Below are 12,354 nucleotides of genomic sequence, written 5' to 3' on the forward strand. Positions count from 1 at the left end.
TCAGTGAGGATCTCTGAATGATCCAATGTTGACCTAAATGACTAATGATGATAAATACAATCCACCTGTGTGGAATCAAGTCTCCGTATAAATGCACCTGCACTGTGATAGTCTCAGAGGTCTGTTAAAAGTGCAGAGAGCATCATGAAGAACAAGGAACACACCAGGCAGGTCCGAGATACTGTTGTGAAGAAGTTTAAAGCCGGATTTGGATACAAAAAGATTTCCCAAGCTTTAAACATCCCCAGGAGCACTGTGCTAGCGATAATATTGAAATGGAAGGAGTATCAGACCACTGCAAATCTACCATGACCTGGCCGTCCCTCTAAACTTTCAGCTCATACAAGGGGAAGACTGATCAGAGATGCAGCCAAGAGGCCCATGATCACTCTGGATGAACTGCAGAGATCTACAGCTGAGGTGGGAGACTCTGTCCATAGGACAACAATGTCGTATATTGCACAAATCTGGCCTTTATGGAAGAGTGGCAAGAAGAAAGCCATTTCTTAAAGATATCCATAAAAAGTGTCGTTTAAAGTTTGCCACAAGCCACCTGGGAGACACACCAAACATGTGGAAGAAGGTGCTCTGGTCAGATGAAACCAAAATTGAACTTTTTGGCAACAATGCAAAACGTTATGTTTGGCGTAAAAGCAACACAGCTCATCACCCTGAACACACCATCCCCACTGTCAAACATGGTGGTGGCAGCATCATGGTTTGGGCCTGCTTTTCTTCAGCAGGGACAGGGAAGATGGTTAAAATTGATGGGAAGATGGATGGAGCCAAAAACAGGACCATTCTTGAAGAAAACCTGATGGAGTCTGCAAAAGACCTGAGACTGGGACGGAGATTTGTCTTCCAACAAGACAATGATCCAAAACATAAAGCAAAATCTACAATGGAATGGTTCAAAAGTAAACATATCCAGGTGTTAGAATGGCCAAGTCAAAGTCCAGACCTGAATCCAATCGAGAATCTGTGGAAAGAACTGAAAACTGCTGTTCACAAATGCTCTCCTTCCAACCTCACTGAGCTCAAGCTGTTTTGCAAGGAGGAATGGGAAAAGATTTCAATCTCTCGATGTGCAAAACTGATAGAGACATACCCCAAGCGACTTACAGCTGTAATCGCAGCAAAAGGTGGCGCTACAAAGTATTAACTTAAGGGGGCTGAATAATTTTGCACGCCCAATTTTTCAGTTTTTGATTTGTTAAAAAGTTTGAAATATCCAATAAATGTCGTTCCACTTCATGATTGTGTCCCACTTGTTGATTCTTCACAAAAAATACAGTTTTATATCTTTGTTTGAAGCCTGAAATGTGGCAAAAGGTCGCAAAGTTCAAGGGGGCCGAATACGTTCGCAAGGCACTGTATATATATATATATATATATATATATATATATATATATATATATATATATATATATATATATGGAATATCTACATAGGCGTACAGAGGCCCATTATCAGCAACCATCACACTGTGTTCCAATGGCATTTTGTGTTAGCTAATCCAAGTTTATCATTTTAAATGAGTAATTGATCATTCGAAAACCCTTTTCCAATTATGTTAACACAGCTGAAAACTGTGCTAAAAAAAATCTGATTCAAGAATAAAAAAAACTGGCCTTCTTTTGACTAGTTGAGTATCTGGAGCATCTATCAAGGCACAAGGCGAGACCTAAATGCAGACACAGGAGGCAGATGGTTGGAGTCTTACAATATTTATTAATCCAAAGGGGTAGGCAAGAGAGTTGTCGTGGACAGGAAAAAAGGTCAAAACCAGATCAGAGTCCAGGAGATACAGAGTGGCAGATGCTCATGGTCAAGGCAGGCAGAATGGTCAGGCAGGCGGGAACAACGTCCAGAAACAGGAAAGGGACAAAACCGGGAGGACTAGAAAAAGGAGAATGCAAAAAAAGCAGGAGAACGGGGAAAACGCTGGTTGACTTGGAAATTACGAACTGGCACAGAGAGACAGGAAACCCAGGGATGAATACACTGGGGAAAATAATCAACACCTAGAGGGGGTGGAGAAGGACAGGTGAAACAAATCAGGGCGTGACAGCATCAGCATTTGTGGGTTTGATTACAGGCTCAAAATGGTCAGAAACAAAGAACTTTCTTCTGAAACTCGTCAGTCTATTCTTGTTCTGAGAAATCATGGCTATTCCATGCAAGAAATTGCCAAGACACTGAAGATCTCGTGCAACGCTGTGTACTACTCCCTTCACAGAACAGCGCAAACTGACTCTAACCAGAATAGAAAGAGGGGTGGGAGGCCCCAGTGCACAACTGAGCAAGAGGACAAGTACATTAGTGTGTAGTTTAAGACGCCTCACAAGTCCTCAACTGGCAGCTTCATTAAATAGTGCCCGCAAACACCAGTCTCAACGTCAACAGTGAGGAGGCGACTCCGGGATGCTGGCCTTCTGGGCAGAGTTGCAAAGAAAAAGCCATATCCCAGACTGGCCAATAAAAATAAAAGATTAAAATGGGCAAAAGAACACAGACACTGGACAGAGGAACTCTGCCTAGAAGGCCAGCATCCCGGAGTCGCCTCTTCACTGTTGACGTTGAGTCAGTTTGTCAATTTTTACCCCTGGTCAGCTGTAAGTGCTGTTAGTGGAAGTGGAATCATCTAGGAGCAACAGCGGCTCAACCGCAAAGTGGTAGGCCATAGAAGCTCACAGAACGTGTACCTTGTAAAATCTTTTGTCCTCTGTTGCAACACTCACTACCGAGTTCCAAACGGCCTCTGGTAGCAACATCAGCACAAGAACTGTTCGTCGGGAGCTTAATGAAATGGGTTTCCATGGCCAAGCAGCTGCACACAAGCCTAAGATCACCATGCACGATGCCAAGTGTCGGCTGGAGTGGTGTAAAGCTTGCCGCTGTTGGACTCCGGTTCAGTGGAAATGTATTCTCTGGAGTGATGAATGACCCTTCATCGTCTGGCAGTCTGACGGACTAAACTGGTTTTGGCGGATGTCAGGAGGACACTACCTGCATAGTGCCAACTGTAAAGTTTTGTGGAGGAGGAATAACGGTCTGGGGCTGTTTTTCATGGTTCGGGCTAGGCCCACTAGTTCCAGTATAGGGAAATCTTAACGTTATAGCACAAAAATGACATTCTAGACGATTCTGTTCTTCCAACTTTGTGGCAACAGTTTGGGGAAAGCCCTTTTCTATTTCAGCATGACATTGCCTCCGTGCACAAAGCGAGGTTCATAGAGAAATGGTTTGTCGAGATCGGTGTGGAAGAACTTGTCTGGCCTGAACAGAGCCCTGACCCCAACCACATCGAACACCTTTGGGATGAATTGGAATGTCGACTGCGAGCCAGGCCTTATTGCCCAACATCAGTGCCCGACCTCACTAATGCACGAGTGGGATGTTTGACAAGCAAGTGTCCACACACTTTTGGTCATGTATTATACCTTGGTTAAATGTACTGACTGGATAAGAGTATCTGTTAAATGACCAGAATGTAAATCTCAATCGTGGTTTTTGTCCCCCCACAGCTGGTGAAAGTGGGCATCGTTGAGCACAACCTTTCAACCTCAAGTAAGACATCCTACTCTTTATTTTCCTTTGTATTGTCTGATAATCCATTGTTTCGAATGAGATGGGAGGAAGAAGGGAAGACTGAGAGAGAAGAGGCCCAGCAGGCAAAATACTGAATGCATGACGTCTTAATCATGTAATATTTTTCTTGTAAAATGGTTTTCTGGTTAAAAGACTTAATATAACTCTTTTACAACCGCTGTTGCGCCTTTTTCATGATGAGATCAAGACATTTACATTACATTTAAGTCATTTAGCAGACGCTCTTATCCAGAGCGACTTACAAATTGGTGCATTCACCTTATGACATCCAGTGGAACAGCCACTTTACAATAGTGCATCTAAATATTTTAAGGGGGGGGTGAGAAGGATTACTTTATCCTATCCTAAGTATTCCTTAAAGAGGTGGGGTTTCAGGTGTCTCCGGAAGGTGGTGATTGACTCCGCTGTCCTGGCGTCGTGAGGGAGTTTGTTCCACCATTGGGGAGCCAGAGCAGCGAACAGTTTTGACTGGGCTGAGCGGGAACTGTACTTCCTCAGTGGTAGGGAGACGAGCAGGCCAGAGGTGGATGAACGCAGTGCCCTTATTTGGGTGTAGGGCCTGATCAGAGCCTGGAGGTACTGAGGTGCCGTTCCCCTCACAGCTCCGTAGGCAAGCACCATGGTCTTGTAGCGGATGCGAGCTTCAACTGGAAGCCAGTGGAGAGAGCGGAGGAGCGGGGTGACGTGAGAGAACTTGGGAAGGTTGAACACTAGACGGGCTGCGGCGTTCTGGATGAGTTGTAGGGGTTTAATGGCACAGGCAGGGAGCCCAGCCAACAGCGAGTTGCAGTAATCCAGACGGGAGATGACAAGTGCCTGGATTAGGACCTGCGCCGCTTCCTGTGTGAGGCAGGGTCGTAATCTGCGGATGTTGTAGAGCATGAACCTACAGGAACGGGCCACCGCCTTGATGTTAGTTGAGAACGACAGGGTGTTGTCCAGGATCACGCCAAGGTTCTTAGCGCTCTGGGAGGAGGACACAATGGAGTTGTCAACCGTGATGGCGAGATCATGGAACGGGCAGTCCTTCCCCGGGAGGAAGAGCAGCTCCGTCTTGCCAAAGTTCAGCTTGAGGTGGTGATCCGTCATCCACACTGATATGTCTGCCAGACATGCAGAGATGCGATTCGCCACCTGGTCATCAGAAGGGGGAAAGGAGAAGATTAATTGTGTGTCGTCTGCATAGCAATGATAGGAGAGACCATGTGAGGTTATGACAGAGCCAAGTGACTTGGTGTATAGCGAGAATAGGAGAGGGCCTAGAACAGAGCCCTGGGGGACACCAGTGGTGAGAGCGCGTGGTGAGGAGACAGATTCTCGCCACGCCACCTGGTAGGAGCGACCTGTCAGGTAGGACGCAATCCAAGCGTGGGTCGCGCCAGAGATGCCCAACTCGGAGAGGGTGGAGAGGAGGATCTGATGGTTCACAGTATCGAAGGCAGCCGATAGGTCTAGAAGGATGAGCGCAGAGGAGAGAGAGTTAGCTTTAGCGGTGCGGAGCGCCTCCGTGATACAGAGAAGAGCAGTCTCAGTTGAATGACTAGTCTTGAAACCTGACTGATTTGGATCAAGAAGGTCATTCTGAGAGAGATAGCGGGAGAGCTGACCAAGGACGGCACGTTCAAGAGTTTTGGAGAGAAAAGAAAGAAGGGATACTGGTCTGTAGTTGTTAACATCGGAGGGATCGAGTGTAGGTTTTTTCAGAAGGGGTGCAACTCTCGCTCTCTTGAAGACGGAAGGGACGTAGCCAGCGGTCAGGGATAAGTTGATGAGCGAGGTGAGGTAAGGGAGAAGATCTCCGGAAATGGTCTGGAGAAGAGAGGAGGGGATAGGGTCGAGCGGGCAGGTTGTTGGGCGGCCGGCCGTCACAAGACGCGAGATTTCATCTGGAGAGAGAGGGGAGAAAGAGGTCAGAGCACAGGGTAGGGCAGTGTGAGCAGAACCAGCAGTGTCGTTTGACTTAGCAAACGAGGATCGGATGTCGTCGACCTTCTTTTCAAAATGGTTGACGAAGTCATCTGCAGAGAGGGAGGAGGGGGGGGGAGGGGGAGGAGGATTCAGGAGGGAGGAGAAGGTGGCAAAGAGCTTCCTAGGGTTAGAGGCAGATGCTTGAAATTTAGAGTGGTAGAAAGTGGTTTTAGCAGCAGAGACAGAGGAGGACAATGTAGAGAGGAGGGAGCGAAAGGATGCCAGGTCCGCAGGGAGGCGAGTTTTCCTCCATTTCCGCTCGGCTGCCCGGAGCCCTGTTCTGTGAGCTCGCAATGAGTCGTCAAGCCACGGAGCGGGAGGGGAGGACCGAGCCGGCCTGGAAGATAGGGGACATAGAGAGTCAAAGGATGCAGAAAGGGAGGAGAGGAGGGTTGAGGAGGCAGAATCAGGAGATAGGTTGGAGAAGGTTTGAGCAGAGGGAAGAGATGATAGGATGGAAGAGGAGAGAGTAGCGGGGGAGAGAGAGCGAAGGTTGGGACGGCGCGATACCATCCGAGTAGGGGCAGTGTGGGAAGTGTTGGATGAGAGCGAGAGGGAAAAGGATACAAGGTAGTGGTCGGAGACTTGGAGGGGAGTTGCAATGAGGTTAGTGGAAGAACAGCATCTAGTAAAGATGAGGTCGAGCGTATTGCCTGCCTTGTGAGTAGGGGGGAAGGTGAGAGGGTGAGGTCAAAAGAGGAGAGGAGTGGAAAGAAGGAGGCAGAGAGGAATGAGTCAAAGGTAGACGTGGGGAGGTTAAAGTCGCCCAGAACTGTGAGAGGTGAGCCGTCCTCAGGAAAGGAGCTTATCAATGCATCAAGCTCATTGATGAACTCTCCGAGGGGACCTGGAGGGCGATAAATGATAAGGATGTTAAGCTTGAAAGGGCTGGTAACTGTGACAGCATGAAATTCAAAGGAGGCGATAGACAGATGGGTAAGGGGAGAAAGAGAGAATGACCACTTGGGAGAGATAAGGATCCCGATGCCACCACCCCGCTGACCAGAAGCTCTCGGGGTGTGCGAGAACACGTGGGCGGACGAAGAGAGAGCAGTAGGAGTAGCAGTGTTATCTGTGGTGATCCATGTTTCTGTCAGTGCCAAGAAGTCGAGGGACTGGAGGGAGGCATAGGCTGAGATGAACTCTGCCTTGTTGGCCGCAGATCGGCAGTTCCAGAGGCTACCGGAGACCTGGAACTCCACGTGGGTCGTGCGCGCTGGGACCACCAGATTAGGGTGGCAGCGGCCACGCGGTGTGGAGCGTTTGTATGGTCTGTGCAGAGAGGAGAGAACAGGGATAGACAGACACATAGTTGACAGGCTACAGAAGAGGCTACGCTAATGCAAGGAGATTGGAATAACAAGTGGACTACACGTCTCGAATGTTCAGAAAGTTAAGCTTACGTAGCAAGAATCTTATTGACTAAAATGATGAGACAGACGTCATATTGGTTGTTAATTGGTTACATAACCCGAATAAACCAGATAAAGATGCATTTTTTCTGGTTACTTAAAGACGTTAACAAAACCTCCTCCTCCCTAATCCCCAGTGGACTCTGATGATGCTGTGATGGGGAGCATCAATATGCTGGCCTCCCCTCCCCCCCAGCCGGGACCACCCTACATGAAGGACCTGACCTGCACCCCGCCCCCCTCCCCCTCTGTCTCAGCCACCCTCGCCGGAGCCGGGTACGTACTGTACCCAAGATGTCTTGTTAATTAATGTCTCTTTCCTTCCTTCTTTCCTTAAACATTATTTTATCTCAAGCTTCAATCTTATAACTGTATAATGGCTACAACCCCGACAGAGGCCCATTGGCCACAGTAGCCAATAAAACAATTTCAGAAGGTACAGGCCACACCTTCCACATTAATTAGTTTCTTATTATATTTTGGGTTGTGATGGGGTAAGGCAGTGGAACTTTGCTCATGAGGCATTTGTAAACTTTATGTTATTAATTTAAATGGCAAAAGATGGACCAATCTGGAGTGTGTGACAAAGGATAGCCATCCTTCAACACCCCTCTTTCCTGCCACTCCCAGATGAATGACCTTTCTCCATCCAGATGTTCCTTGGAGACCAGATGTTGGGAAGGCGGGAAGGGGGAACGACCACTTGTCTTCAGTGTTCTGTGTTCCAGTCTTTCACTGGAGCTCTACTGTACCCTTTCTCTTCTTCCTTTTTATGACTTGACCTGTAATTTGTACATAATAAACTAGACTGGCTACAGCCACACACAAGTTCAGATGGTACTCTACCTTGCAGTTTGGGCCTTTTTCTTCCCTTTCATGGATACAAAACGTTCGTATGACGTTCTTGTGACGTTTCTCTCCCATATCCCTCCGCCGTGCAGCTCTCCGGTGACGGGCGGGGAGGTGATGGGGCTCCAGGTGGACTACTGGGCATGTCACGGCGTCGACAAGAAGAAGGAAGGCGAGAAGCGAGACGTGGGCATCAAGAATACCCTGAAGAGCAACTTCCGCTCGCTGCAGGTGTCCCGCATCCCCAACGGGGGCGAGCTGACCCCTCCTCCCGGCATGGCCATGACCGTCGTCATGAAGGAGAAGAACAAGAAAGGTGGGTGTCGCTTTACTGAAAGCCAAAGAGTGTAATGCGTTATTACCCGTTATAAGCATTAATGCCACCTTACAATTCATAGCATGTTATGTTTTTCTTGTGTGTCACTGATGAAGAAGACGTCTTTTTCTGGTTGTAATCTAGTTGGCCAAATACAGCAACAACCGGATGTTGTGTTTATGTCGTCACGAAAAATACATCTTTACCTTTTACCTTTACATCTTTAGTCAAAATAAATATAATAATTGTAAAATAAATGTTTTATTTTGTACCGTGTATGGCAAATGATCTCTTTATTTTACTGATGTCCTCTCTCTCTCTTCTCTTTCTCACACTTTGATGAGCAGTGATATTCCTGAGTAAAAAGCCCAAGGAGAAGGAGGTGGACTCCAAGAGCCAGGTGATCGAGGGCATCAGCAGGCTGATCTGCGCTGCCAAACACCAGCACACCATGCTGAGAGGTACAGGCCTGACAAACACACTCACACATACGTAAGCATACACACATACCCACATATAGGGCTGTTGCGGTGACCGTCAGTGCTTGACTTGGGCAGGAGCTCACCAGAGCTGAGTACTGGCACATCACATTTTCTACTGCTTGAGCTCCTGTTCCTCGAATAGAATATTAACTCAAAAGTATTGTGGAGCTCCTGCACCTAAATATAAGCAGTACTTGCACCCAAAATGAGTACTGTCACCTATTTTCAGTCAAATTCCATGTGCAGTCAAATTCCATGTGACCGTTGAGTCACGGTAATCTCCTCTGGACATGTGTTAGTAGTACCCAACTCACTAAAGACCATCAGGTCCTAATGGCTTGGTACTCAGCGCTCTATTGTCCCTCTAACCACTCTCATATCAATGCAAATAGAATCGAAAAATCTCATCAAACACTTATCATCAAAACAGTATCATGCTTTTAAAACTCACCGCACTGTGATTGATCAATTTGAAGAAAGTAGGTTGAAACTGAGTGGAAAACATGGTCGCTGTGGATTTTGTGTCAAAGCCTAACATAACGAAATTGACAGTACTTTCTAAGGTGATGATTAATTCAAAACACCCATACGCATGTTATATGAGTCCAAGCCTGGGAAAAAAATGAAATTCAAATTATGATTGTGCCATTATATGCCTACCGCATAGGCCTATTACGCACGGCATAAAAACAAGATAGATTTAAGTTGTAGAAACTTTGGTCTAATTGGTCTACTCTAGCCTATACTCCAAAATGAAACAAGTTCTAGTAATCACCTTTGAATGTGGACTGTATTATTAAGCATACTGGATGGATTGTTTACCTTACCTTATGCTACTCTCCAAACTATCTATCCATGAGTCTGGGAGAGAACATATAGGCCTAGGCGATGCTGTTGGTTCACTGATTGTGCAGGGCGGCTTACATAGTTAAGCCTACAATCATTTTTTTATATTTTCACAATTAATAGGCTGACATTTCCTTTAGCTACAGAATCTCACCACCATGCTTCTCCATCTCCTCCTCTCTCTCCTTCATTCCTTTCTCCAGCATGCAGAGAGAGGGGCTGTCAACAATTTAAATGAAATATTGTTTAGTTGTGAAAACGTTACTATGGTTTCAACCAAAAAAAGGAGGAGCCCACCTGCTACTATATTTATTTCTCAGGTGCTCATATTAAGCACATGCTCCACTATAAAACCAGAATAGCTTACCCGGCATGATTGGAAAAGGAGCCGTGGAAAGCCGCCTCCATTTACTATTTGAGTGCACTTGATGAGAGAGCAGCGTGTGCAGCCTGAGTCAAGGAACAGAGCGCAAGCTTTTATTTGCGACTTTCTCAAATCATCAATGGCCTATAGTCGCATCATGCAGCCCATATATGTTTTTATTTCTGAGACATTCTATCATTCACAACTAAAGTTATTAAATAACTCAAATAAATTTAGTGTATAGATCCTGTTTCAAATGATCACTTTTACGCTCAACATAGCCACTTCATATGTGCACTCGCACCGGAATAGGAAAAATATCCTTTCTATTGTGTCAGCTACATTTTTATTCAGCTAAATTCAAATGATATTCTTCTTAATATAAAATTATAATGTAAATTAATGTCACGGGATTCATAAGCATATCTTGTCTGCTAAATGAACTAGCCTACAGCCTATGGCAAGGAGCATAGCCAGATTACATATATTCTCTTCTTCTGAAATACATTTACATTTTACATTTAAGTCATTTAGCAGACGCTCTTATCCAGAGCGACTTACAAATTGGTGCATTCACCTTATGACATCCAGTGGAACAGTCACTTTACAATAGTGCATCTAAATCTTAAGGGGGGGGGTGAGAGGGATTACTTATCCTATCCTAGGTATTCCTTAAAGAGGTGGGGTTTCAGGTGTCTCCGGAAGGTGGTGATTGACTCCGCTGTCCTGGCGTCGTGAGGGAGTTTGTTCCACCATTGGGGGGCCAGAGCAGCGAACAGTTTTGACTGGGCTGAGAGGGAGCTGTACTTCCTCAGTGGTAGGGAGGCGAGCAGGCCAGAGGTGGATGAACGCAGTGCCCTTGTTTGGGTGTAGGGCCTGATCAGAGCCTGGAGGTACTGAGGTGCCGTTCCCCTCACAGCTCCGTAGGCAAGCACCATGGTCTTGTAGCGGATGCGAGCTTCAACTGGAAGCCAGTGGAGAGAACGGAGGAGCGGGGCGACGTGAGAGAACTTGGGAAGGTTGAACACCAGACGGGCTGCGGCGTTCTGGATGAGTTGAAGGGGTTTAATGGCACAGGCAGGGAGCCCAGCCAACATTACATTTTCTTTGTATAATAATGTTTCCTTAGACCTGCCTAAAATAAATAATGGATTCATTGTGATGGTGTCTATTAAATGTAAATGTTCCAAAGGCGCACATCAGCGGCTTGCATGCGTGGAGGCTGAGCGTGTTTATGTTAATTAACGGGAGACCAACAGTAATTCGACTAGAAATGTCATGACCGCCACAGCCCTCCCCACACATCCCACTCTGCATCCCTTCAACGCAAGCATGCACCCATATGTTCAATAATACATGTACACTACATACTCATTCTGTTTATACACATACTGTAGAGTATGTGCTGAAGACATACACACACATAGGTTCATGTGAATTCCCTGAATAGCCTCTATTCCATTTTTTGAGTCTTTAAGATGTGCAATATTACCACCAAGTGGTTGAAAATGAACACTTTTGCATCTCTCTCCTCTCTCTCTCTATAGTGTCCATTGACGGTGTGGAGTGGAATGACGTCAAGTTTTTCCAGCTGGCCGCCCAGTGGCCCACTCACGTCAAGCACTTTCCTGTTGGCATCTTCGGCTACACCAAGCCTGCCATGTGACATATCACTGCCACCTAAACCCAAGTATGGGTAGCTGCAGCCCAATATGGCGACCGGAGTATGGGCAAGCGGGTGTGTCGAAAGGAGTGGGCGTATGGAAAGCTAATCAGCTATTTGGGAAGATTTGTTGCCACTCAAGACCGTTTTGCATGGCTGATACGAGTCAATAAGCCACCGACCACTGCAGCGGTTTTGTATCGAGGTGCCTGCTGACCGGAGGTGCTTCCAACTGGGCAGCCGTGTCACATAGTCGCCAGTGGTAGCTAACATGGCAAAAACAAAAACAATCTCCCATGATTTTGTTTCCAATAGGATAGAAGCCTACACAAGAAATAACTAATATTGATAACCATTGAGATTTCACATTGATACATACATACAGTCTACTCAACACCTGGACACAGTGTCCTTGCTCCCGCTTTGCCAAGCACCACTGTCCCGATGTGAGAAGTAGCTATTTAGTAGCCAATGTCAGGGTGACAGTCACAGTGAGCATACGCATACAAGCAATATGTAACGGCGTTCGTCTGTTGAAAGAAGAGAGTCGGACCGAAATGCAGCGTGTAGGTTACTCATGACTTTAATGAAATAAATCGCGGTACATGAAATAACTGAATACTAAATACAAAAACAACAGAACGGAACGTGAAACTAATTACAGCCTATCTGGTGACTACAACACAGAGACAGGAACAAACACCCACAAAATACAAAGCGAAAGTCAGGCTACCTAAATACGGTTCCCAATCAGAGACAATGATGAGCACCTGACTCTAATTGAGAATCGCCTCAGGCAGCCAAGCCTATACCACACCCCTAATCAGCCGCAATCCCAAAT

General features: G+C 46.4%; 1 protein-coding gene across 4 annotated transcripts in view; it reads left to right on the plus strand.

Annotated features, from left to right (window-relative positions):
* The window catches only part of si:ch211-126j24.1 (phosphofurin acidic cluster sorting protein 2), a 103,266-nt gene extending 91,117 nt beyond the window's left edge, over positions 1–12,149 (plus strand). For all 4 annotated transcript variants that reach the window (XM_046331794.1, XM_046331796.1, XM_046331795.1 and 1 more), the window contains 5 exons: positions 3,529–3,571; positions 7,131–7,269; positions 7,935–8,158; positions 8,506–8,619; positions 11,398–12,149. In XM_046331794.1, the coding sequence (XP_046187750.1) occupies positions 3,529–3,571; positions 7,131–7,269; positions 7,935–8,158; positions 8,506–8,619; positions 11,398–11,516 (639 nt within the window). In that variant the 3' untranslated portion in view covers positions 11,517–12,149. The remainder of the gene's footprint in view (positions 1–3,528; positions 3,572–7,130; positions 7,270–7,934; positions 8,159–8,505; positions 8,620–11,397) is intronic.
* Positions 12,150–12,354: the final 205 nt, after the last annotated feature.

This window comes from Oncorhynchus gorbuscha, linkage group LG26 (assembly GCF_021184085.1).
Source record: "Oncorhynchus gorbuscha isolate QuinsamMale2020 ecotype Even-year linkage group LG26, OgorEven_v1.0, whole genome shotgun sequence".
Taxonomy (NCBI): Eukaryota; Metazoa; Chordata; class Actinopteri; order Salmoniformes; family Salmonidae; genus Oncorhynchus; species Oncorhynchus gorbuscha.